The sequence below is a fragment of the Branchiostoma belcheri genome, unplaced genomic scaffold (genome assembly GCF_001625305.1).
Source record: "Branchiostoma belcheri isolate BF01 breed outbred unplaced genomic scaffold, Haploidv18h27 scaffold141, whole genome shotgun sequence".
Lineage (NCBI taxonomy): Eukaryota > Metazoa > Chordata > Leptocardii > Amphioxiformes > Branchiostomatidae > Branchiostoma > Branchiostoma belcheri.
Genome location: NW_017802836.1, coordinates 432,850 through 460,722, shown reverse-complemented (window position 1 = coordinate 460,722; position 27,873 = coordinate 432,850). Strand labels below are relative to the sequence as shown.

General features: G+C 40.1%; 2 protein-coding genes and 1 pseudogene across 3 annotated transcripts in view; all 3 read right to left on the bottom strand.

Annotated features, from left to right (window-relative positions):
• Window positions 1-704: 704 nt before the first annotated feature.
• LOC109464820 lies at window positions 705-1,840 on the bottom strand (annotated as a pseudogene).
• A 1,179-nt stretch (window positions 1,841-3,019) lies between these two features.
• On the bottom strand, window positions 3,020-6,404 carry LOC109464827. The gene is made up of 6 exons (XM_019761902.1): window positions 6,170-6,404; window positions 5,342-5,542; window positions 4,168-4,380; window positions 3,990-4,070; window positions 3,631-3,782; window positions 3,020-3,417 (listed from the first exon to the last, which is right to left on the bottom strand). Exons 1-6 carry the CDS (start codon window positions 6,387-6,389, stop codon window positions 3,403-3,405), a joined length of 882 nt encoding a protein of 293 aa, XP_019617461.1. The 5' UTR covers window positions 6,390-6,404; the 3' UTR covers window positions 3,020-3,402.
• Window positions 6,405-10,877: 4,473 nt separating this feature from the next.
• The window catches only part of LOC109464834 (PTB domain-containing engulfment adapter protein 1-like), a 19,398-nt gene continuing 2,402 nt past the window's right edge, over window positions 10,878-27,873 (bottom strand). The window contains exons 2-11 of one of the 2 annotated variants that reach the window (XM_019761913.1): window positions 24,904-25,017; window positions 24,326-24,384; window positions 21,468-21,539; window positions 20,559-20,657; window positions 19,786-19,923; window positions 15,016-15,132; window positions 13,863-13,970; window positions 13,195-13,411; window positions 12,460-12,569; window positions 10,878-11,067 (exon numbers count right to left, since the gene is read on the bottom strand). In XM_019761913.1, coding sequence (XP_019617472.1) covers window positions 10,981-11,067; window positions 12,460-12,569; window positions 13,195-13,411; window positions 13,863-13,970; window positions 15,016-15,132; window positions 19,786-19,923; window positions 20,559-20,657; window positions 21,468-21,539; window positions 24,326-24,384; window positions 24,904-24,982 — 1,086 coding nt within the window. In that variant the 5' untranslated portion in view covers window positions 24,983-25,017 and the 3' untranslated portion in view covers window positions 10,878-10,980. The remainder of the gene's footprint in view (window positions 11,068-12,459; window positions 12,570-13,194; window positions 13,412-13,862; window positions 13,971-15,015; window positions 15,133-19,785; window positions 19,924-20,558; window positions 20,658-21,467; window positions 21,540-24,325; window positions 24,385-24,903; window positions 25,018-27,873) is intronic. The other variant, XM_019761914.1, reaches the window with a different exon arrangement.

Genomic DNA, 27,873 nt, shown 5'->3' with positions numbered 1-27,873 from the left:
TGGAACCAAATTTCCAGGGAGCAAAGACAGCTCTCAAGCTTTCAAAAACTCTCTGTACATGTGAGTGGGACTTGAGTGACAAATGTTTTATGATTGTAATGTATGTTCAGTTGTAACTGTAATGTATATTCTTATTGTGTTTTTCCATGTATATTGTGTATTTTATCCCAGAGATATCTGAAAATCAGGTCAAAAGACCTGAGCGCATACTACTCTGGTAAAATAAAATAAATGAAATGAAGAAGTGTACACAGAGTTAAAGCGTCTCGGTCAGAGTTAAAGCATCTTAGGGACTACGTCCCTCACCTACTCTTCTGTCCACCAGCAAGAGTCACGGCATACCGGACCAGTCCACAATACTGTGGACTTTATGTAGGTTGAGTTAATAATCATGTCCATGAAACTAGAGTTATGTTTTCGGTTTGGCTGTGGTGTGGGTCTGTATGTATGTCAACAGCATATATAACTGTAGAAGTTGTGAATGGATCTTACTGATATTTGGTAGGTGTGTAGCGGTTGTCAAAACGAAGGTCAAGTTTGAAAATGGTTCACCTCGCATTTTCCAACGGTACTGTAGCTCTTTGCACATTTGTTGATTTTATGCGAAATGGCGCGCACGCGTGCACACACACACACACATACACACACTCACAAAGACACATAGTATCATAAAAAGACACTATCTGTATTATTATTTTGGTTTATTCTACGTTTGACATTCATCTTTGTTTAATCTAATGAACCTTACATGCGGCACTGTAATATAAGTCATTGTCTCGTGTACCTTGCTCAATTTAAAAAGAATGGCTACTTTTGGAGGGGACCTTCTTCAGTATGCTTTTTCTCATCACAAGTTTTAGACTGTGCATTTGTCTCACTTGTAGATTTAGTTTTCTTTGCATGCCACTCTAAATGTTTAGACAGGGTATATTTTTGCAAAGCTGAGTAGTCACAAAGATGGCACTTGTAGGGCCTTTCTCCTGTATGGGTTTTCATATGTCGCCCTAAGTGGCACTGGACAGATGTTCTGAATCCACACTCCCCACACATGTAGGGTTTCTCTCCTGTGTGAGTCCTAGCGTGTATGGCTAAGGAAGACTCGTATGCAGTCCTGAACCCACACTCCCCACAACTGTAGGGTTTTTCTCTTGTATGCTTTTTCATGTGTACGGACAGGGATGTTCTTACTGCTGTCCTGTACCCACATTCCCCACACATGTAGGGTTTTTCACCAGTGTGTTTTGATAGATGTATGTCCAAATTGTTTTTTGTTGCTGCAGAATAGTCACACTGGTCACACTTGTAGGGTTTTTCTCCTGTATGGGTTTTCATGTGTTGGGATAAGTGAGACTTTTGCACTGTTCTGTATCCACACTCCCCACACATGTAGGGTTTCTGATCAGTGTGCTTTGCTAAATGGTGTAGGTCCAAACTGTGTTTATCTGCTGCAGAATAGTCACACTGGTTACACTTGTAGGGCCTTTCTCCAGTGTGAGTTCTCATATGTCGAGATAAGGCAGCCTGTCGAGCTGTCCTGAACCCACAGGTACCACACTCGTAAGGTTTCTCACCATTGTCACTATGATTGTGTTTTCTATGAACGTCCAGTTGTGTTTTACGTGTCGTTGCATACTCACACTGGTCACATCTGTAGGCTGCGTGTGTTTTAACGTGCTGGAATAGGTCAGGCTCGTAAGCCGTTCTGAATCCACAATGCCCACACATGTAGAGTTGCTCACCCGTATTGTTCATTCCCACCTGTTCTATACAGACTTGTTGATGTAGATGTGGTGAGACTCTCTCCTCAGGCTGGGTACAGTCATCCTCACATGTTCCCTCTGAGGATCTCTCAATCTCACAGTCTGAGGAACAGAAAAATGCTAGATGCTCAATACTAGAAAGGTAACATTTGCATGGCAAATGCATAATGTTTACCTTTGCATATGGTATGTACATTCATATATGGTGACAAGAGTCTAAATCCCTCTTACTACAAAATTGCAACATGATGTAACCCAACACCAGTTACCATGGTGAGAGACAGTCTGGTTGACCAGGTAAGATGTCAGTGTCTGGAACGGAAGAAGAAGATAGAGGAAACTGAGCAAAAACAATATGTTTTCCTTCGGTAAACGTAATAAAGATTTCCTCACTCTGGTTCCAACTGCTGTTTCTCTCTTTTTTAACAGGATGTCCTGTTGGTATAGTTGGTCCATAGTAGTCGAGCATTTCTTGGTCCTGGCTGTATGTTTCCTGGTTCAGCTCATTCTCTCGTTTAACTTCAACCTCTTGGCACCCGGTGTCTTCAGTGTCCTCCTCTTTGATGTGCATTTCCTTTGCCAACTTTGCCATCTCTATTAAAGAAGATGATTGTAAGAAAATATAAATGAGAAAAATCTCAATTAGGGCGGGACAAATTCTCCTGGGCTCAACTCCTCCGTGGCGCTAATTTAGATCTAAAGTTAGGCGGACGAACCGAAGGGCTCTTGGCTGCCGAAGGAAAATGGCTACGGCCCGATACACCCAGGGTACCCTAGCCGCGGCGACTGTTGCAGGGTTTCTCTTGCTTGCAGTCTTTTACATTGTTAGGGCTAATGTAAAAGACTGCAAGCAAGAGAAGCCCTGCAACAGTCGCCGCGGCTAAGGGTAACCATGACACTGCCCCCCTCCCCATTTAAATACCGACCCCACGCGCACTTCTAAATTCTAATTTACCGCCGAAAAAGCACAAAACAGGAAGCGTAAAGACAAACAAAGGTCTTACCTGTAGTTTTGTGGTGGATAGCGCTCTCTACCACCTCTAAATATCCGTATAAACGGCGTCAATTCTTCGAAAAACGAGTAATGTTTTGGTCAGCAAACCGACCGGTCAAAGGTGAGAGGTCATAAACCTGATACATGCTTTACAATAGGTCAAACCACAGATGTCCGCTTAACGCCTTAGTTCTCTTTTGAGCCTCACAATGATTATACCGCTCTATAGTGGGACACCACGACTTCCTCCAGTTGAGATAGCTTTTCTATGATGAACTTTATTGCACAAGAGTTCTACAAGGTACAAAATATGACATGTATAGCTGTAAAACAGCAAACATACTGTATTAGATTACTAGTACTGTGTATTACAAACTGGAGTAAGATGGCGAAGTCCACTGGTGATGCAATACATTCCATCATAGCTGACCACCAATCAGTTTTCTTTATGTGAAAACAAATGCTGGTATTGACCACATTGCTCATTCAATATTGACATAGATAAAGCGTTAGTGATATTTATAAGTTACTTGCAGTGTCAAATATACAGTATATGTGCACATGTATACATGTATGCAAAGAATCCATAATTTGGACCAATGATGGCTACTTCGTCAGCAAATTTCACAGTTACTGGCACTCATGACCCTATGGCAGCATCACCTGTAAAACAAAACAAAAAGGTATTACTTTTATACTTGTTCAGAATTAAAATGTTTCTTTTATTTATATCAATATCTAGTATCACCACCATAGATTCTAGAACCAGTATGTAATGTGCTTTTCGTGAAAATCTAATGTCAATATTAGACCATTGATTATGACTTGTGTTGCGTCACATAGCATGTATAAATATTAGCATTCTAGGGATGATACCTTTAACTCTTGTCCAGTAGGTTTTGGTTCGTGGTTGCGTCTCCGTCGTTTTCTGCAATAGGGGATACAGCAGGCTCCAAACAGTAACAACACACCAGCCAAACCGCTGACTATTACGACAAGTCTCTCTTTGATCGTCAATAGTTCAGGTCCTGAGTTTTGAACAAAGAAAAGAGTTCAAGGTCTAACTTTTTAAGCGTAAACTGTGCCAATGGTTCTGTGACAAAAGACAAAAAACTTCGGACAACAAAGAAGAAATCTAGCACTTGGATTCCTATTATTATTCTTCCCTTTCGTCTTTTGCGGTCATAACAGAGAAACATAAAGTCAGAAGGCACAGAAATAAAGAAAAACATTACCTGCATCGTATACGTATGTCGTGTTAGTCTGCATCATCTGAGTGGATGTTACAATACTGGTTGTGGTTGGGGGAGGAGTCACTGCAAACCAAAAAAGAAAGTTGAAAAATTCAGCATTACATTTACTCCAACATTATAAGAACAGAAATACAAGATATAACAAGTAAAAGCACCCTACCTTCGACAGAGTCACCCCAGAACACCGCCACATTGTCCGGTCTACAGTCACTGTTGCCGGCGCAACCTCCCTGCTCCCCAAAGGCCGTTCCTTCAAAGACGTCCACGAAATTTTGCTGTACGGATCTCGTGGCGTTCTGCTCTTCTGTTAGGACGTCGTCAGCAAAGTATTGTTGTTCTATTCCTCTGTGTTGCATTTTGTAACTCCGCAATTCTAAGAAGATAAACATTAAAAGTAAAACAAATTGACGGGTAGAATTTTATTACATTACATTGCATTAGCATACCTGTCCTTGGTGCTGAACGCCATCCACACACATACATTAGCATACCTGTCCTTGGTGCTGAATGCCATCATCCACATACATACGTTGCATACCTGTCCTTGGTGCTGAACGCCATCCACACACACACACACACACACACACGTTTGCATACCTGTCCTTGGTGCTGAACGCCATTCACACACACATACATACATTAGCATAACTTTCCTTGGTGCTGAACGCCATCCACACACACACACACACATATATATATACATTAGCATGCCTGTCCTTGGTGCTGAACGCCATCCACACACACATACATACATTAGCATACCTGTCCTTGGTGCTGAACGCCATCCACACACACACACACACACACTTTAGCATACCTGTCCTTGGTGCTGAACGCCATCCACACACACATACATACATTAGCATAACTTTCCTTGGTGCTGAACGCCATCCACACACACACACACACACATATATACATTAGCATGTCTGTCCTTGGTGCTGAACGCCATCCACACACACATACATACATTAGCATAACTTTCCTTGGTGCTGAACGCCATCCACACACACACACACACACACACACACACACACACACACACACACATATATATATATACATTAGCATGCCTGTCCTTGGTGCTGAACGCCATCCACACACATACATTAGCATGCATATTCCTACCATTGGTGCTGAACGCCATCCACACACATACAAACACACTGATAAACCATGCAAAACAATACTTCTGTAAGTAATTTCATCAGGTTGGTGAATGATTGAGTAGCAAACTTCTTAATTCACAACCACGTGTTTAACAAGAGCCAACATTTTGACGACCGCCTGTCATTTTCATCAAGATAATTATGATGATATAGCAACCAAATTACCCAAACAGTCAGGCCATCTCACTGAAGTTTTAGTAGAAGTCGTTGACCACAAGCCAGAGGCACCGCAGATGTACAGTTGGGCAGGTTGAGAATCGAACTCGAACTCTTCGTAACAGAAAACCATACAGAACTGGCCAAACAGCCACCGGTCACACGCCAGCGCGCCGTTTTTTGGAGGACTCCACATCGGGCATTTAGATGCTGCAGGGATAAAATGAAAAATATAATAAAAATACATATTTCGTGCATAATATGAGTGTCGTTGTCTTAATAAGGATTTACATAAAGCTAACCATCATTGGATGGAGACGGGGGACGACAAACACTTTCTTCAACTGAACTTCAACACTTTGAACCACTGCTATGACTGATATGACAAAAGTAAAGTTGTATAACTGATAAGAACATTTCAAACAAGATAGGCTAAAAAACTGATAAGAACATTTAAAACAAGGTAGGCTAAAAAGTAAATACACGTATACCGATTCTAAAACCTAAGAGATACGTAATATTCCGTAACTTTAAGAATGCAGACCATGGACAATACACTTCCTTTTGGTTAATGTAGCCAAACAAGGTAAGCTAAAAGTAAATACACGTTTTAAAAGCTAATAGTAAGATACGTACGCCTAACAGTGATGGTAAAGTGGCATTCCGCCTCGCTCCCAGTGTGGCCCTCGGTCCAACATCGGACCCACACCGTCCCCCAGAATACAGACTTTAGACAATACGCTTCTTTTTGTTAAATGTAGCCCGTGTTGCTTTCATTTCAAACAAGCTGCTGGGCTGAAAGTAAATGCACAATTTTAAAACCCAATAGATACGTACGCCTGACTGTGACGGTAAAGTGACATTCCGCCTCGCTCCCGGTGTGGCCCTCGACCCAACACCTGACCCAGACTGTCCCCCAGAAGAACCGGCTGCCCGGGTCCCGGTCACACCGGCCAATAACACCTTCTGACGTCACGTTAAACACAGGTAAAGGCCAGCTGACCTCCACACTCTCTCGGCTGGTCTCTACTTGGATATTTGTGCACGGTGTCGTCATGTTTTCCGCAGTGTCGCCCGCAGCTGAAAAATACGTACAGTAAAGTTGTATTCAAGTGTTTATGGTTCAGTCGTTTGTCGTACTTATAAGCTTGCTTGCTTGATCAGACCAAGAATGTCTTTGTCTTTCTGACCTCCACACTCTCTAGGCTAGTCCCTACTTGGATATTTTTGCACGGTTGCGTCATGTTTTCCGCAGTGACGCCCGCTACTGGAAAATACGTACAGTAAAGTTGTACTCAAGTGTTTACTGTTCAGTCGTTTGTCGTTCTTGTCGTTGCTTGTTCTAAAGTAGAAATGTCTTTGTGTGTTTTTCTGACCTCCACACTCTTTAGGCTAGTCTCTACTTGGATATTTGTGCACGGTTGCGTCATGTTTTCAGCAACGACGCCCGCTACTGGAAAATACGTACAGTAAAGGTGTATTCAAGTGGTTACTATTCAGTCGTTTGTCGTACTTATAAGCTTGCTTGCTTGTTCTGACGAAGAATGTCTTTGTGTGTTTCCCTGACCTCGACACTCTCTGCTGGTCTCTATTTGTTTTTTTTTCACGGTGTCGTCATGTTTTCAGCAGCGACGCTCGCTACTGGAAAATACGTACAGTGAAGTTGTACTCTGGTTACTGTTCAGTCGTTTGTCGTACTTTAAAGCTTGCTTGTTCTGACGATTAAGACCTTGCGATTAAGACATTGCGCATTTCTTTGTGTGTCTTTCTGACCTCCACACTCTCTAGGCTAGTCTCTACTTGGATATTTCTGCACAATTGCGTCATGTTTTCGGCATCGACGCCTGCTACTGGAGAATACAAATTGGACTCAAGTGAATACAAGTTGTATTCAAGTTATGACCTAGACCGTACTCAGGGCTAGTACACAAGTTATGATCAGCCCCCAGGTACAGTGGAGGATAATAGCCTGGATGCCAGACCCATAGCACGATAGGCTCAGAGTAGTATTAGCCACTGCGTGAATCAGGGCCTAATTGAGTAAGGCTTTGGTATAATTTCCATTGGGGCAAGTTGGCCCTGAAGCCGGGGAACTGGTTAGTGTCTTCCCTGGAAACAGTCTGGCACCCACGCTAAGATAGACACTAAGAAGCTCTAACTGTCTCAGGAGTGTCTTCTTCGTAAAATTTCCTTGGGGACATGTTGCTGAATTTGCCCTGGAGCCGAGGAGCTAGCCTGTATGTATATTAGCTATTGCATCAGTCTGACACCCAGGGTAGTCAGCCATGGCCTTGTAAGCTGAGAAAGCCAGTCGTCACCGTACACCTTACAAAGCACTATGCATCAGTGGTTCTTTAATTTGTTTACAGTACAATGTATAGTCGTTTTCTAAGCCTGCTTGTTCTGACCAAGGATTTCTTTGTCTCTCTTTCTTCCCCTCACTCTCAGTTCGGTGCTACATTGTAACCAACGAAACACAAATGCATGCAGTCATACATTGATATACGAAACTGTACAAGGAAGTCAATTGAAAGTAAAAGTACAGTAGTCAGTACTAATCAAACAAGTTGTTAGCAATATTCACAAGTGCTTACCTGTTAAGACAACGAACTGGCCAAGAGAAGCACAGAGTATCACGCCGTACATTGTAGTGCTCCGATAAAACGTTTGTATGTTTGTCACCATCTTTTCAAACTGACGTTACAACAACACGATGTTTAATCTCCGCTTGTGAAACCGGAAGTTCCACTTTCTATATGTATACACTTTGAGTCATGGTGATTCCCTGGACTGATCCATTTCTCTGTGGGGGTGTAAAAACTTTGATGTGATGACCACACTCCGAAACTTGGTTGTACGTGTCCTCAAAAGTAAGATGTGATGTAATCATCAAAATATGTTACACTACTGTGTCCTAGGTTTTACTTCCAGTTGAGTAGAATAAAATTGTAAGAAACACACTTTTGCATCATGTGTACATGTATGGCTAGTTTATTCCTGTAATCTCTTATTTCGACAGAAGAAAAAAAAAGAAGCAGTTCTTCACAAAAAAATGCTTTATCTTTCTATATCACTTCACCTCGTTACAGGGGCTAGTCTTTTATATGACACACATCTGCAGAAATGTGAAGCAATCACAAAAGTAAAACCATGTATCTGTATCTGTATAGCTGGTATAACGGCCCTTCAGCGTAACACACCAACTTAAGCATGTTGGATGAAGGTTGGGTATTGTGACGTAAGCATAACTAATGTGGTGGCAACATTGTTATTAAATTGTTCTTGGATAGGAGCACTTTTTATCCACACTTTATGAAAAATGCCATATGAGTACTTTTATGATTTTGCAAACTCATAATTATTACAATAATACCATTACCAAATGTAAAACAAACCAGGAATTGCACATTTTCAAACCATCACCTCAAAAAGCGTATTAAATTTTCCAACAATGAAAATTACGTTGAAAATGAGAAAACTTGTCAGTAAAGAATACGAAATATATTAAGCAACAAGTTAGTATGAATAAAATTTAAATTTACAGTTATTTTGCAAGCGAGTTAGGAGCAACATAAAATTTTCCAGTGAATGTCATAAAAATGGAATACAATTTATTATTATACCAAGTGAACCAAACTACTTTGTCAATAGGCTTTTCAATGCATGATTTGACAAAAAATTGAAATATTTTATTTCTTCAAGTTTGAACTGAATGTTATTGATAACACAAAATTAACAAGTGAATCTAACTAGCTTTTTTAGGCATTAAACCACTTCTGAACTTTGAAACAGTGAATGTGTGTACCGATGGTAGGCTCATCAAACTAATCAAATCATAGGCAGAAACTACATGTAGCTGACAACAATAACAGCCCTGATAAAGACAAACCGTAGAGTGAGACTCTGACAATGTATCTTGTGGCAAAGTAAAAACTGTAGAGTAAGACCTTATAATTATCCTACATAGAATTCATAGAAAGTTCACTATCACAGGCATGTATGCAAAATAACGTTAATAGGGACTATCAAAAACTTTTCTTATCAAAGCACTTAAAAACACCTTACCTACATTTTTATAGAACATTGTCTTGCCTTCCATGTACAATTATCTAAATAATATCTTTCACCCCAGTTTATGAACTTAGGCCACACCAATTTAATTTGTTGGTTCTCGGATTTTTTCAGAAAAAATATGAAGCGACAGGGCGAAAAAAAATAAAAATAAAAACAGGTCTAGGCATCCTATTATAGGCTTAAATGATACAAAATGAGCCATGAAGTCAACACAAAAGGCTGGGTTAAAATTTAAACATTGAATTTTGAACTTTTAATCAAACCACTGCAATGATAGATGGGAAAACTGTAACAACTAGGAAGAAAAGGACTTTCCTCAACTGTTGGGGGCAAAACATGAGCATTTTCAGTTGATTCAGGACCAGAATCAATTTTTTTTTTTTTGCAAATCAGAAAAAAACGAAGAGGCGAATCCGAGAACCAACAAATTAAATTGGTGTGGCCTTATCATTCCCTCTATACTGCAAATCTAAGAACTATTCTGAACTGTTATATAATTAAATTTTTACCTGTGTCGATTGGTTACAATTCTATTACTATGTCAATGTTTGCCTCTGAGTTGAAAATAAGAAGAATATAGTGAGAATACTTCTCCACTTGATTGTTAGGCTTGATTGTTACTGAAACTTCCCAATAGTTGTACATTAAATTCTATTTACATTGTACATGATTGTAGTGGGATACTTTGGCCATGGAAATATTAAATACAAAAACTTCTTTCATCATATAAATCCGTTCAAAAAATTTCTTGATTGTTATCATGTAGTAGTTGTAGATGTTTTTTTATGGGGCACTATGTTGCATGCAACAATATTAAACACTGTTGCTGCAATAAAAAAGAAAAGTAGCAAACAATGTGTGGTTTGCTTTAACTATACATTTTGTGATTGGGCTTAGCCCCATATTGATTAGATTTAAACTAAGGAACTTTACATCTAAATACAGTGTATTAAAAGTAGTGATCAGATCCAATAGTTTGGTGCATATTTTGTCTCCCACTTACATAGCGTGCCCTTCTACAAATATAAACAGTATATGCTTTAAAACAAACTAAACTGTGCCTGCAAGAAAACTTACAAATAGATATGCCTAATCCCAAGTACCTAAGAGAATTCATCTACAATTTTGTATCTAATAATATATCTAGCTAGCTTAGAGGAGCTCGTATACATTTATTAAAGCATTCCTTTGCTATACATTTTGTAAAACTCAATTCAATATTCAAGCTTATCAAAAATGATGTTTCCAATTAGCTAATAGTTTAGAAATCTGAGGCAGACTTTGGTAGAAAAATGATAGCCTCTACCAGGCTTCAGAAGCAACTGGAAAGAGTAGAAATTGGCTAAACAGACAGATAACATTCCAAGGGAGTTGGCAAATTCTCCTTTAGCCTCTACCAGGTTTTATAAGTGGCTGGTCCACTAAATGAGTACAGTTTGCTTCCAACTAGCAAACTGTACTCATTTAGTACACCCACTCCCCTGTCATGTTATCTGTCTGTTTGGCCAATTTCTACTCTTTCTAGCCCCTTCTGAAGCCTGGAAGAGGCTAGAAAAATGAGACTGATGCCATCTCTAGGCTTGACTCTGGTCACTCAGGGGATCAAACATGTCCAGAGAGAACTGACCACTGCTGATGGTCAAGCCGGCCCCAAATCCTTCCTGTAAGTGTAAGAGTGAACAATTCAGTGTTAGCACTGCACAATGTTTGTTTCATACGGAATGGTTCTATACATGTCAAGGTAGAGACTCAAATCTAGTACAATCTGCATCTGTATAGCCGGTATAACCGCCCTTCGGCGTAACACACCTGACCAGCTTCGCAGGCACATGGCGCAGCGGCAGCTGGCTACATCACACCGATCAACTTGTTACACCTAACCCTGTGAACATCTAACTTCAGACTTTAGCTATCCAATGACAATGCCCCTACTGTACTAGGTGGCAGCGAGTTCCACCCTGCGATGCCTAGTTCTAGGAAAGAATGTTGGTAGAATTGGTGAGATCCGAATCAGTTGACAGAAACTCCTGAGTCCTATCGATTGGGATCTCTGCTACCAGAATGGAGTCTCTAGCCTGACATATACTCAATAAAAACTGGCAGTGGCTAATCCCTTTGGCAAGAAATCAAGGAACTAATATAAGAACAGACACGAAGCAAAGAGATTAAAAGATTGTAAAGAAAGGAAAACCAGATGGAACTTAAGTCAAGGAGTTGAACACAGTACACATTTTTCTGATCATACCTTTTGTTCATCACTTTGTTCCTATAAAAGACACACAAAACAGAAGGAAAAGAAAAGAAGACACATATAAAATATAGAAAGGCAGTTACAAATGTACAATCATGTAAATAATGATTGTCAACGGCACCCAACAGTTAGGCATGAAAACATGAATACAGACAAGATCCTCCTGAATTCATAAGAAAAACAGAATTCTAGAAATTTTGGTGCAATAGTGCGAGTCATGCAAGAAAATACAAAATTCAAAACATAGAATATGACAGCAATATAAATGGCAAACATATGGACATTGAATGTAAAAAGCAGATAAGAACAAAGTAGTGAAAACCAGAACATATAGACATGTTATAGACACAAGATTTCAAGTTTTTTAACTAAGGCCACACCAACTTAATTTTATGGATGACATCCGCGCGCGTATTGATTTTCGCCTGTTCTCCAAAAAAAAAAAGAAGAAGAAAACTGAAAAGATCATGTCCTCCAAGGCTCTGGCCTGGCTCTAGGTCTGGGTACTCCATGGTGGTTAGCAACAATACGGAGGTGGTAAGTCTGGACAATGGCACCCAGGCTACAGAAGCTCCACGACTCAAGAACTTAGTAACGTTACATACGTACAGTGCCGTAAACGTTGCTAATAGTATGTACTGCCGCAAATTAACAATACTAGCTATGTATTCCTATGGGGGTGTTTTTCTTTTTATCGCCTGCGGGCACTAGTTTGGGGGTCTTGGGAGAATGTAATCCATAAAATTAAGACGGTGTGGCCTATGGAGAAGAAATGTGTTGTTGTGTAGTACCATATACAAACCTGTAAGTCTGCTAACTGTGAGTCAATTTTCCCCATGGCTTTGTCATAGTCCTGCGACCCTCCAGACGAAATGATGGCATCAAAAGGTTCCTGGCCAAACACGTCTCGACCTGATGAAGTTATCATTAACATCGATGAAATGTACGGCAAAAAACTGTATTTTCCTTGTGTTTTGTATGTATGTATGTATGTATATGATGTACAAAGTACAAAATGCAGCGTTAAGCACCCTTGTGCCACTTGATAGGATTCCTTGTTTGTCCAAACAAGCAAAATATAAAAACATTCAACTGCCAACACCCAGGCCTCGTTTTTTCTTTCTTTTTACAACTGAGTTGACTCAGTTACTCACTATCCAGGTTTTGATTATACTACTACCCTCACAAGGGTAGGTAGCAGTCAGCTAGACTTCACACAGCACCTCCAAGTGGCCTTATTCAGTGGGTTCACACCAGCAAGGCCACATTCTCTGATATCCTCCTTGATACTAGCCTCTGTAGCAGGCTTATAGAACTGGGGGTTTGGTGGTCTTCGGCTGTTTTCTGATTAGCCCAGTCCTAACGGGGGTAATTCAACCAGGCCGGCTATGTTGTCTATATGCAATCAGAAAATAGCACAGAAAAAGCTCCCAAAGACCATGAAGACCCCCGGTTTTTGGCATGCTATGGAGGCTACTTGATAAACTCCAACCAGGATTAGACAATATATATTATATGACACATGGTTTAAACTTACTTGCTGCTGAAGATGCATGTTTTGTAGGTGAGACAAAAGCTGCCCCGTTGACTGTGGTTGGTGACATTGTGGTGCCGTTGCTTGGGGAGAAGGGCTCCATATCGAAGGAGTCGGTCTGCTTAAACTGGAGGGTCTGAGGGGGGTTTTGGGGAGGGGGGAGAGGAACAGGGGTTCTAGATACGGGCTGTGGTGGGGGGAGTTGGACCATATTGTTCTGCTGAGAAAAAACAAACAATTATACTATTTTAATTTATAGTGTTTAATATCAAACAATAAGACATTGTATTACTGTACACTACATTCCTTTTGGCATTTTTGCTGTTTGAATCATTGTTTTTGATTCATGAGAAGCACAAATATACCTGCAGGCCACTTTTCATTGAGGTCATGAGGGAAGAGGTAAGGGTCAGAAAAAATATACAACAGAGATACATTTCACATCTTTTTTAAAACCCTAATAAATCTATTATTCACATATTTTTACACATCCAATCCATGGTACAAAATACATAGTACATAAGAGTGAGTATCTCCATTATACTCATATAAATTCAACTAGTAAACATCTACAATGTACAGTGCAGTCATATACATGCACAATGTTGAAACCATTAAAAAGAGAGAAATGTTGGAGCCATAAAAAAGTCAACAGTTATTAAGACACTCACATGTACAGCAGTTGTAGCAGAAGTAGTCACTGTGGTCTTCCTGAGCTGTGCCTCTAAATGGATTATTCTTTTCCTCAGCTGTTCATTTTCTGCCTCCTTTTCCTTCAACTGAAAGGTAGCGAGCAAGAAACATCATTCAAGATTATCATAATGAAGCAAGATACATGAGGAAATAGGAAGACACTTCAGCCCTGGTCACAACCTGCCGTACATGCTTTTTGTCCGTACGTTTTATGGGAGGCCACGTCTGCTACGTTTTTCTGAAAACGAGCGTTGTACGCTCATAGGCTGTACAGGGCATGCGTGTCGCACGTATGGGTGGTGAATCCGCAGACAGCACGCATGAAAAGTTTTGCATGCACTTAAAGTTCTACGGCGTGTCTGTGTGCTCCCAAATCCGTAGGATTCCGTACGGAGGCGGTACTCACCACGCACGGATGCCCTACGTTTGCCTACGTTTTTGCACGTAGACAGCACGCAGAAGCATGTACGGCGGGTTGTGACCAAGGCTTTAGTCAAGCAGTGGCAAGAACCATCCATACCAGTGATCTACAGTTTATCATGCTGTCAGGGTAGAGACTCTGGTAGAGTCAGTGATTCTACTGATAGAGATCCTGATCGGAATCTTTGTTGACCAAGACTCTTATCAGTATGTGTTAGGGTGGTCACACATTTATAAATCTTTAATTTCAAGTCAATCCATTGATCTAAAGTGACATGAATCAAAGAAATGACATGAAAAGTTCTGTCCTGTGAGCGAATATCTGAAAGATCACGATTGGACTTTCTGTTGACAGAGATGTGGGGAGTATTTGCCTATTCTTCCAGATTGGTGTCTCTACCCTGACATATATATATGTTAACAGATAAAATCCAGTCTAGATGTCGTGTTGCCTGGGGCAAGTTCAAGTTGCTCCCCATCCTAACCTCCAGGAACCTCTCCTTCAGAACCCGCAGCTAGGTGTCCAAAAGAGACATGGATGGAGTGCCTCCGGGGGGATATCAGGGTGTGTGGACTGACCAACACTGACCCTCTGGACAGGGCCGCATGGAGATGTGAAGTGAAGACTAGCTGACTGCTGCCCACCCCTGAGACAGGGAAGCCGGCAGCAGAATAATCAAAGCCCGGATATGTATGTATGTATGTAGTCACCTTTTTCTGCAATGCGAGGAACTGTTTCCTGAGTTCCAGGTCCTTCCCGCTGGTCTCCACAAACCTCTTGTAGGCCAGGTCAAACGACTGCCCGATGGTCAGGGTGATCTCTTCAGCCTGAGAAATAAAACAAAGGCCATCCAGTCAAAGCCATGATAATCAAAAGCAAGCCTGATCCCAAAGTCCCCAGATGGTACATGTACATGTATGACATAAATCAAGTGGTTTCTTCTTCTTTGGTCATCCTCGTCATGAGGTGCAGCATTTAGTCTGGTGGCAGAGACCGATAAGCGTGCAATGCGGTCCATACAAAGTTTTTTTGTTGTTTCTATATCTCTGAGGTGTGCTCTTTCAGAATCTGAATGATGCCACTCTGTCATCCTTGGGCAATTCGCACAATATGCAAATTAAGGTGGCCATTACTGAAAATCCAGTTTTCGTCAAAATCTCAGTAACTACTCATGGTATCAGAATAATTTTGGTGTCTATCCCCATCTTTTGAGGGATAACGAATTAAATCAAGCCATTTCAGTAAAGTTAGAACCACTATTTTTTGCTAAATATGCAAATTTGGGCCGCGCAATATGCAAATTAGGGCGGCTATTACTGAAAATCTGTTTTTCGTCAATATCTCAGTAACTACTCATGGTATCAGAATAATTATGGTGTCTATCCCCATGTTTTGAGGGATAACAAATGGAATTTCAGTAAAGATCAAACCAGTTTTTGTGCTGAAATATGCAAATTAAAGCCGCACAATAGGCAAATCAAGGTGGCCATTACTGAAAATCTGTTTTCCGTCAATAGCTCAGTAACTACATATGGTATTATAATATCTTTGGTGTCTTTCCCCATGTTTTTTTGGAATAACTATTGAGCATAAGGCCATTTCAGTGGAGATCAAATGGATATTTTTGTGCTTAATTTTCAAATTTAGGCCGCCATTACTGAAAATCTGTTTTTCGTCAATATCTCAATAAATCTCATGGTATGAACAATAATTTTGATACAATACACATACATTTGTACTATACACATGTTTTGAAGGCTAGATAATCAGAATAAACCATCCCAGTATTAATCACACCAACATTTAATGCAAATTATGCAAAAACTAACCAGTATATAGCATGGGCGCCTGTACCTCTGAACACTGATAGGAATGTTAATAAATGATACAATCTGTTAAAAAAATATTAGACCCTTCATAAGCCCACACCTGTGCCTTACCAGCGTCTGTGTACAGGCAGAATAAAGCGCTAACTTGACGTCCTGAATTTTATGTCAGCGTGGCCCGTGTAGAATTTAAAGAGTTGAATTCTTCTTGATTCCCGGACAGGCCAAAAAAATAGCCCGGTAGCCGCGGGGTGTCCCACGCCTGGAAGTGTCACAAAACAGCCCGGGAACTACACGCCAGGGACTATTTTTTACAATTGGGACCAAAGCTTAACAGATCTCCAAAAAGATGACCGGCGGCCGCTCAAAAGTGCACAGTCCTAATTAAGGCGAAGGATGGGACCCTAGCTACCACTGTCTTAGGGGAGGACAAGCTTGCCAGGTGGGCAGAATACTTTTCAAAAAGTCTTAAACCGCTCAAGCCATACCTCAGTAGCATTAGTCTTTGATGAACACCTACACCCATTACCTGTTGAGATCGAGGACATCTCCGAAGCTGAAGTCAGTCACCAGGCATGAATGGCATCACTTCAGAGATGCTTAAAGCCGAGGGTGACTGTGTTGTGAGATGGACGCTTTTCTGATCGCCTTTTCTGATCGCAAACGCTTTAATAGAACCATAACCATCTTCCCTAGTACGCCTTCCCTGGAATAAAGCTGGCATTCAACGGCGATCACAGGGAAGTGCTGGAGGACTGGAAGAACGGATCAGTAGTTAAGCTGGAGTCACATTTGAAACAGGACCTGCTCGGCATGTTCTCGGTGTAGACGCCGGCCGGCGTCATGAAGCCGAGCGTACGCCGGCTGTCAGGGTCACAATTGAATTTTCCTTTACGGCTCCCTGTCGGGGCGCTGAGGCGGCTTCTATGTAAAATCCACAAAATTTTGGTCCCCTTGACGACGGGTTTCTGTTAGGGACCCGTCCGGTGCCCAGTCAGTCTTCTGTCAGACCTGTGCGTGATGCGATAGGGTGCCGACTAGCTCTTGCATTCCGGCCGGGCAGCTACAGGGTCCCTGGCGGGGTCAAGGGGCGATCCTGGCAGGTCCCAGGCTGGTACGCCTGTGGCTGGTATGGTGGGTTCGGCCCTGCTGGTTGATGCGCAGATCCGTGTATGGTCACTATGACTGACTGATGATGTAGCTATGTCGAGAACAGCACAGTACCCTCTATATTGTCTATAACTACCTTCTTCTGAACAATTCTAGCACAGAACAACACACGTGACTTCATAATCTTGGACAGGTGTCTGTGCGTGACCCGGCGGCTAGGTTACGGTTTGGTCCGGTGAGGTTACGGGGTCGCTTCGGCGTACCTTGCCCACCGGGGCCTGAAGTGATTTTAAGTTTGAGTCAAATCAATTTGGCGACGTCGCGGGGCCAAAAAATAGGCCGGCAGCCGTCGGGAACCCCGCCTATTGCCTTCCAGGTCCCGTTCCGAATTCGGTAGTGCCAAAACACAGGCCAAAAACGCGCCGAGCGGGCCCCTTTCTTGAATTGTGACATAGGCTTAAAGTGTGCATTCCAAAGAAGGGAAACCTGAATGAATGTGATAACTTAAGGGGAGTGACAATTCTTTTTTATACCAGTGAAGGTGTATGCCAAATGCCTCCTGAACCGCATGAGAGATGCAGTAGGCAAGGTCCTCTGGGAGCTGCGAGCAACAAGCTAGCTTTCGCTCAAAGAGATCCTGTGCTGAGCAGATCTTCACCCTGCGGTGGAGGAAATGTGCTGAACTGCAAACCCCTTTAGCTCAGATTCATTGATTTCTGCAAGGCGTTTGATAGCATCTAAAGTCCCTCTTTATCATGTAAAGTTATGGACTGCCAAGTAAACTTATGTATACAGTTAAACAGATATACTGAAACTCGAAGTGCTGTGTACGGACGGTTGAAGGAATCTAGATACAGCGGGTGGTTTGAAGACGGATCCTCCAAGGTTGTGTCCTGTCACAGATCCTCTTTCCCGTGGCTATCGACTGGGTACTTGGGAAGCAACAGGAGAAAAGGGGGGTAAAGTGGGTTCCAGAGACAAAGTTTGCCGACCTTGACTTTGCAGACGACATTGCGACATAGCGGAAAACACCAGAGATCTCCAACCCCTAGTGACCAACATAGTCCGTCTGCAGACAGCATTGGGCTCAGCATCAGGGCCAAAAGCAATTAACATGCTGATAGGGACACACGCTCCTCTTAGAAGTGTGACCATTGACGAGAACAAATTGAAAGTGGCGGAGAACTTCTCACCTACCTTGGGAGCTCCATCAACAACAAAGGACAGATGGACAATGAGCTAGACTGTAGACTTGGAAAGGCCTCAGCAGCCTTCAACCAGCTTGGCTTTGAAACCTACTATGTGGAAATCAGCCAAGAAAAGAGACTGGAATCACTGGATGCTTCTGATAGTGAATGCGTGAGGAAGATCTTAAGCATCAGACGACAGGACTTCATACCCAACACAGATATATGAGCCAGAGCTAACCAATAGCCAGTGTCTACAATCATACGCAAGCGGCGTTTCATGCAAGAAGACGTATGCCATCTAGACTTAAGTAAACTTAGAATTGTCTTTCAATATTGAACAGGTTTTGGGTCAGATAAACTATACCAAGGCATGTGCGTTTGCATGGAACATGGGTCGGAATTAGGACCCCTCCTTGCTAGCAGCCAGGTGCGTCAATAACAGACAAGGCCCAAATTTGCATATGTAGCAAAAAATAATGGTTCTATCTTTACTGAAATGGCTTAATTTAATTCGTTATCCCTCAAAACATGGGGATAGACACCAACATTATTCTGATACCATGAGTAGTTACTGAGATATTGACGAAAAACAGATTTTCAGTAATGGCCGCCCTAATTTGCATATTGCGCGGCCCAAATTTGCATATTTAGCAAAAAGTAGTGGTTCTATCTTTACTGAAATGGCTTGATTTAATTCGTTATCCCTCAAAAGATGGGGATAGACACCAAAATTATTCTGATACCATGAGTAGTTACTGAGATTTTGACGAAAAACTGGATTTTCAGTAATGGCCACCTTAATTTGCATATTGTGCGAATTGCCCAAGGATGACAGAGTGGCATCATTCAGATTCTGAAAGAGCACACCTCAGAGATATAGAAACAACAAAAAAACTTTGTATGGACCGCATTGCAAGGTTCTCCAAAAATCGGGGGTTTGGCAACCGGACTAATTGGAGAAGTTCTTTCGGTTTCCAGTACTGTTTGTCAGACATTGCAGACAGAAGTTCAGGTCCTTGTAAACCAGTTTCAGATTCAATGACTTTCTTGAGAGTTAGGGTTAATGACCCCAAGGGGTATCTTAAAGTTAAAAACCATGACCCTAGCATGACCAGAACACGAGATGTTAAAACTGTTCCAAGGCAGTACTAAGGAAAACAGCTAAGATCTACCCACCTACAAAATTTTCTGATAATATACATCCATAGCTTTTAGAATTATTGTGCTAAACCACAATTCAAACATCTAAACTTACATAATAGTTTATTATCATTACATACATGCATACAAATGCTACCAGAGACATAACCTTCTAGATGAAGGTAAAAAAAAAGAAGTATACTTGGTATCTTACACATTTGTCGCTGTCGAACACAAAACAGAGGTGGACATTCCTTTCCGTGTCTTTGGCGATGAAGGCAAAAATTCTCTTGTCTGTTTTGTCGTCTGCACAGAAGGAGATCCGGTGTAGAGGGAAGTTGTGCATAAGAACCTGAAACATCAGAAATTTCATTGATAAGTTAACATAAGAAAATGTTGAGCTACTTTTCATAAGTATATTGTATACTAGTATCAGATTCTGTATCTGTATCTGTACCCTTCAGCGTAACACACCAGCTTTGCTATCATATGATATTATCTTTTTTACAGAATGACCTGTTACATCCAACTTTGGCACACGTAACTTCAGGCATTGTTCAAAGTTATCTAGTGATGTTGCCCCTACTGTACTTGGTGGCAGCGAGTTGCAAGTATTTGGCAGGGAGTTCCATTTTGTATGGTACAGTATGTGGATATCTTTGTTTGTTTGTTTGTTTGTTTCGCATAACTGGTAAACCGCCTTTAGGCGTAACACACCAGTTTTGTACATGTATGACTTGTACATGTACAAGCTGCGTAAGATCGGCCTGTAAGGTTTGAACCACTTGCACCAGGAAGGTCCCCTACTCTTTTCGATATTCTTACATATTTCAATATCATGACTGCAAAAAACTTACCCTGCTTTCATCATAAGGAAAACCTTTGAAGTCTACAGTTGTAGGTCTTTCAGACATAAATCAGATTACATAACCTTTTCACTCTTGCTTGCCCATGAATAAACTTGTAGTTAGTGCTGTGTAACAGTACCTTGTTTTTGATGTCTGAAATCCCCAGTCCATCAGCTGAGATACTGAGCTCAACTTTAATGGGCTTGGCCCCTTCTGCTCTCTTCACATGGGTTGAGAACTGGGAGGGTTGGAAGTTAACAGAACATTATTTAGAAGATACATTGGTGAAGGTTACTCATCTAGGGTAGTAGTAATAATAAAATTTCAAAGTCGTTTAGTCTTCTCAAACTGGATGGATTTTTAATCTAATCAGTAGACGTTTCAGGTGTACATTCGACACCCTTCATCAGTACAAATGAGTGTTTACAGAGGAATTTACGGAGCTCATTTGTACTGATGAAAGGTGTACGATTGATGTACACCTGAAACCTCTACTGATTAAAAATCCATCCAGTTTGAGAAGACTAAACTACTTTCTTATTATTACATTCTTATCAGTAGTTTCATAACTACCATTACTGCATGTATTAGATTAACACTGAAATGTAGACATGTGTAAGGAACACAAGATGTAAGCGCACGTTGAAAGTGAGGATCAAAATTAAAACTGTGAGAGACAATCTCATGCACTTCACAACAATCCTTCACAATTGTAATTGAAATGTAAAGTATGACTTCAACTAGAAATGTAACATTTGCAAAGCAAATGCATAATGTTTACCTTCGCACATGATCTGCTCTGTTAATTCTTACTCAAACACATTCATATATACAGACTGTATGGTCAGACAGGAGTCTAAATCCCTCCTACTACATGTATAAGATTGCTACATTATGTAACCCAACACCAGTTACCATGGTGACAGACGTCAACAAATCAAGTCATTGGTCAGGTCAGAGGTTAGTGTTTGGAGAAGAAGAAGAGGAAACTGAGCAAAAACAATATGTTTTCCTTCGGTAAACATAATTAAGTAAAAGCTTTGCATACTTTTTGTTTCCTGATGGCTTCCTTCACCACCTCTGTTCCTTTGGCCTGCTGTACCTCTGTACATCCCAGCAACTAAAAAATTGGAAAGTTAACTGTGAGTTACATGTTATTGTATGACTATTTACAACATCAGGCTACTATCACAATATGATGTGCAAAGTTGCTGCAAGATGTTGCAATGTGCTATAATTTATAATGCTTGGTGTATTGACGTTGTGTGATAAGTTTTTGACTTTATGTGCTCAATTTATGAAAAAAAAACCTGCCATAAAAGCTACTGAACATTGTTCTATGCTACGCCTTGTGAATTTGCCATTCTAAATTTTTTTTCTGACTTGTATACATGAAAGAAAAAAGGTTAAGAGACAGCAGGACCCTATAGGCACATTTATCACCTCATTCTGATACTTGTTGATTCCAAGCAGCTGTAGATAGAAATATAATGATATTTCAAAATCCTTGATTATCTTTATATCATATACGCCAAAAAGCAGTTACTCAAGTAACTGGATATGATTTTGAAAAGTCTAAAATCATATCCAGTCGCTTGAGTAACTGCTTTTTGGCGTATCGTATTACCTGGATGTCAAACCTTCATCGACGTTTATATCATATACAAATTGTATCTTTGTATCTTGTGTGACCTTACTTGAGGCTGTAAAATCTAGTTCTAATGTTCAGATACTGAAAACCATATTTTGTAGTTGAATCTAGTTTGTCAGTATGTCTTATTATGATTTTCTATATTATAAGAAACTTCTTTGACTGTCAAAGAAGTCTCTTATAATAGAAATGACTGCTTGCAAGTTCTTGATTCTACACGTATTTACGTATAGATGTACAAAGGTATTCCTAAAAACCTTGACTCTTTGTCTAGTAGACTAGTAGTAGTACAAACATGTATATATCTACATATCTACAGACAGACCCTTTACTATTTCTTGACTCTATAAGATAAAGGCAGTAGTCCTTGAGCCTTTTGTCTTGTGTTATTGATTCTACTCCATATCTCCATATCTAAAGAGGCAGTAATTCTCTAACCCTCTGCCAGTTCTTGGTGCTATCTCCATATCTTAGGCAGTAGTCCTTGACCCTTCATTTTGGCTCTATCTCCATATCTACAAGAGGCAGTTCTTGGCTCTATACTCTAAGCCTATCTAAATATCTACAGAGGCAGTAGCCCTTGACCCTGTTTGTAAGTTCTTGGCTCTATCTACATATCTACAGAGGCAGTAATCTGTTGACCCTTTGCCAGATCTTTGCCAGTCTGTACATTTGTATCAACCTTTATGTTCTTGGCTCTAGACCAGCGCAAAATACCCGGGCAAGCAAATTTTACTTGGGGCAACTTAGGTAGCCCAGTGTGCTACCTGAATTTTAAGAATGCCTCCTCCCCCCACCCCAAAAAAAAAAATCATGCCCACTTGGCCTGCACCACTGTATCCGGCAGATGCTTTTTAATTCTATAGTATACTAGTATCAGTTAACTTAAGGCTGTTAGAAATATTGTCAAAGGCTTAATGTATGTAACATAACTTAATTTGAGGAAAGTAGTAACTTATAGGTGGGGCACTACCTAAAATTCTGATGGGCAACCTAATGTTTGCCGTAGATTGCCCACTGGGCAACCTGGTTCAAAAAAGTATTTTGTACACTGCTCTAGACTTGCCCTGCAGCACAGCTGATCTAAATTCACGCCTGTACTTCTGACTCTCTGCCAGGCAGCTGTTGAATTTCTCTGCAAACTGGCCGACTTTCAAAATCAACAGTCATCGACCTCACATTTCCTGTGTCTGTGGAACAGATATTCTCCTAGGATGTCTGATTCTAAATGCTATAAAAACAAAACTACACTTTGTGTGTGACTTATGTTTCTCAGCATTTAGGACAATTAGTATAAATTATATCATTTATGGTCCTTGAATTTTTCTGCATCGAAAACATGTGGGCTTGACAATTTGTCAATGAAGCAGTCAACAAGTAATCTCCAAGAAGATCATACAGGGGCAAGGCAGTATCCATTGGCCAGAGGAGTGTCCATTGTGGCTAATGGACTCTCCGCCCTGGCCAATGGATACTGCCTTGCCACCGTAGGATCTGCTTGGAGATTAGTCAAGAATACGCAATTGCAAAACAGTAACTGTACAGATACAATTTTTTTCTGCTGTACCACACAAGAAGCCTAAATGGAAGCTTGGAAATGTCATCATAACACTTCCACTGTGTATTACTGTGTTCCAAGTGTTCCAGATGTTTTTCTGTGTGCCGATAGTGTTGAGTTATTAGTAACATATAATCTTACAATACACAAACCATCTGACTTCACTTGACAGCTTAACAACTACTGTAAGTTACAGCTCTAAGCTTACAGTTACAAAGAACAGCAACACTGTGCCAGGTATAGTGTTGTTTATATTCAGACTAGTGATGCATACCGGTTCACTGGACTTGGATCCGGACTTGTAAGAATGTTTAGGTTCAAGTCCAAAAACACCTAAAGTCAAGAACCGAGTCCGGACTTATTACCATAAAAGACCATTTCACATACCCGTTTTCTTTCCAAACCACCTATAACCTTCTGTAGATTGTAAAATCTTGCTGCAAAATGAAGAAAACATTGCCATCGGGCATCGTCAAGTACCGGCCTCCATGTTATGTGGCCAAATTTTCACCCAGACAACATTGCAAAATTGCAAACATGCAATTTTGTATATGCCATGGGTTTAGGTCCGGACTTACAAGTCCGGAACTGAACCTAAACCTCTGGACTTGAATCCGGACCTGAACCTAAAATTGGGTTTAGGTATGCATCACTAATTCAGACTTTCAGTTATTGCAACTTTTTTGTGAATTCCTACCTTGGTTTGGTACGTGACATGCCCTTTGAGAAGTACATCTGGGGGATGAACCCAGTTTCCTGAAGCAAAAAGCAGTTGAACAAACTTGTCAGTGCAGAAAACAGGGCTATACTAGTACATGTTCTCATTTCTGGCATAGAGAGTGTTTAAAGAGATAATAAACTGTATGCCAGAAATGAGGAGAACATGTTGGAAAATGAGTCTACAATGTTTTCGTCATTCAGACGTCAGATAAAAATTTCAGGTCCCTTCCACATTCTAGCAGTTAATAGGGTTAGGTTTTTGCTTCGTAAAATGTTGAACTTTATTCCAACACAACAAGTACAGAGAGATAAAATTTTTTAACAACCACTGTTGCCTTCATCAGGATAATTAATGACCAATCACTTCAGAATGTAAATTCGTGACAGTTAACGTTACAGACTTATTCACACAAGACTTTATATGGTTACGTGTTGTCAGCAATTGATCAAATTTCTTGGTTTTTCCTTGCTACAGTAGGCTTTCCAGGTTAGGTAACAAGAAGCACAACAGGCCTATAGCACACATGTTGTAAGAAATGATTGTATTTTACTTACTGGTACTTGATGAAGAGTTTCCTGGCTCCTGGGACTTCTGGCCATGAAGCCACTTCATAAAACTGGTGGATCGATTCATTCCTGCTTCTCACACTCCCATAGGTCTGCTACTGTCTGGAAAAGGAAGGATTATAATAACACTCAGACTTCAAGCTACTGTTCAACTAGGGAAAGAAGCAGCTCTGTTGTACTTACTGGTGCAAAGTCCCTGTAAAAAGTTATTCTTCAAGCAGAGGTTATTGGGGAAATTGTGACCTTTTTACTAGTAATCACCATAGTCTCTCAGACATGAGGATGGGACTAGGTAAAGCGTAATCTTATCATATATATGCACTGTTTTTTTTGTCTACCCTCTCCAAAGTTGTTTGGAGGGCAGACAGAAAACTGGGCATATGAAAAGATAGAGATCACAATGTTCCACAACAACCTATACTTGAAGAGTAGTAAAAAAAGTCACACACGTATCAAGAAGCAGCAGTTACAATAGACTACAGAAATTCTGTCTCAAAATGTGGATATGACTCCCAACAAAGATATGCATTTGGCAAGAAACATGTACATACAGATATGACCTGACTTCCTCTCTGCATTATGCTGATAACATGTTCATGTGATTTAGCACATATGATGTATGTGTTGAATCTATTGTACTAAGTACTGTACTAATATAGAACACAGTGATTTACTGAAAATCATGAAAGTTTCACAGCAGTTTAATTATTGCAGATTTTGCTGTGAACTCTTTCCTAAGAATTAATGACATCGCGAACAGTCTTCCTCATGTGACTACTGTACTACAGAATTGTTTTTAAAAATTTTAAACACTGTGAAAACCTCTCCTTCCCTCTTACTGCAAAGTAAAACTACTGCGAAAGTTTCACAATTTACAGTTTATCACATGACTATGACTTAATGTGTTCGTGAGACATCAAATTACCTAGCTACGGCTGCTGATTGAGTTACCATGTAACAAATGGCATCATAAAAAATTGGACAGGTTCCAGAATAGTCTTCAGTAAATATTCTTGGACTTTGTAATATTTTTCTTCTCACAAAATAGCATCAAGAAATTAAATAGGTGTTTTGAACTTAATTCTAGGATTAAAATGTAGCTTGAAATTAAAGCTGTTAATCCTAAATGGAGCATATAATTAAGGACTTAATACAATTAATTATCTTATCAAATAGCATGACCAGACCTGGTGTTACATGGTTACAGTGAGATAAAGAGATAAACCATTGGTCCCACTTGCTAACAACATGTCAACAGTCTGTTTAAACAGTTACTAAACACACATGCTTGTCACTTCAGCCGACATACATCACTGCATAACACAACACACTCATGCTAAAGTGCTGGTAACAGGTTAAGAGGATCACAGAAATGTGGAGCAAACGAAAGACTAAATTATGAAATAAAGACTAAGCTTTAACTTCCAACACTTAAATTACAGAGCTGTAATCTAAGTGTTGGTAGTTAAAGCTTAGTCTTTATTTCATAATGATTTGTACCAACACAGATGAACTTTCATGCTAAGCTAAGTCAATGACTAAATTGACAATTACTAAAGGAAATACATGCAACGGCACATGCACATGTTTTTGCATAGGCATTCACAATTAAACCCCTATATATATACATATATAGCTACTAGCCCTAGATACAAATGTACATTTTGCATGACTGATTACTGGTAGTGGTAGACACAAAATCAATACTATTTTTGGCACTTGGTACATGTATATGCTTACTTAACCAAAAGATCAATGACATAAAATCTATAGTCCAATTTTGCTTACGTCCTAATCATTGATTAAAACTATATCACACGCATTATGACTAGTAAATAGCATTTGGTCAAAGGTATAAGTAAATTGTTCTACCTGTGCAGAATTATTTAGCCTGGGACACTTTTGGAAATTTTTTTTTGAAAAAAATTTAAAAAGCGCATACTTCAAATTTTTTAGTTAGATTGAGAATTTATGGTACTTCAGGGCCCACATTATATTACTCACTGTAATACATGATTTTTAAAAGTAAAAAAGTGCATATTTATTTCAAGACTTTATGGTACTTGGGCCATATTACTGCAATACATGAAGAGAAATTTATTTCATTTTCAGAACAGTCTAACTGATCATAGTTAGCATGAAAGTTCATCTGAGTTGATAAATTACATATGAAAATTAAACTGTTCTCCAACAATCTGGGTCAGATAGCTGAGGAAGACTGAGTGATTCAGTCAAAAATTCTGAGATTCAAGATTCAAGATATCTTTATTGAGCTATCGCAGTAAAAATATCACTGAATTGCAGTCAATTTACAGACAATTTGTTTTAAAAACGGTCACAAAGACATATAATATTGCACATAATTCTGAATCCTTTGGTTAAGAATACTTGTTTGCAAGGAAGTATATTACTACTCGTAAGACTAAGATCTTTTAGTTACAGCATAAAAACATTTTGTACACTCAATATTTGGAGTTATTCAGTTTCTCATGGTTAAAAGTAAATATATACAAGTTCTGGTGAGTCAAATTTATGAGTTGGAGAACAGTTTAACATTTTTCATAATGGTCATAGTTAACCTGCACTGGTATGTAAGGAAGAGCCAGAGGGATACAACATAAAACAGATTCCTTCCAAAGCTGTGGCATTTGACACTTGATGTGTTTTCCCAGATGGCTCCTGTGCAGTTGACTCTTTTTAAGAGGTTTTCAAAATCATCTGATGACAATTATAATATCGGGCAACAACTCAAATCCTAAAATCACCATCTTTCTAAATATCAAAATATAATCTTAAATTCAACTCCAGCGATTAGAAAAACTCTGACGCCAACTGAGTATCTTATACTACACTAACCAGAAACCTGGTAACCCCTTTTGTACCCTCGGCTTACGGAATCTTGAGGACTTGGGCAGGGGAAGGTAGCCTGGGTACCATCCTACTTGTATGCCGGGGCGC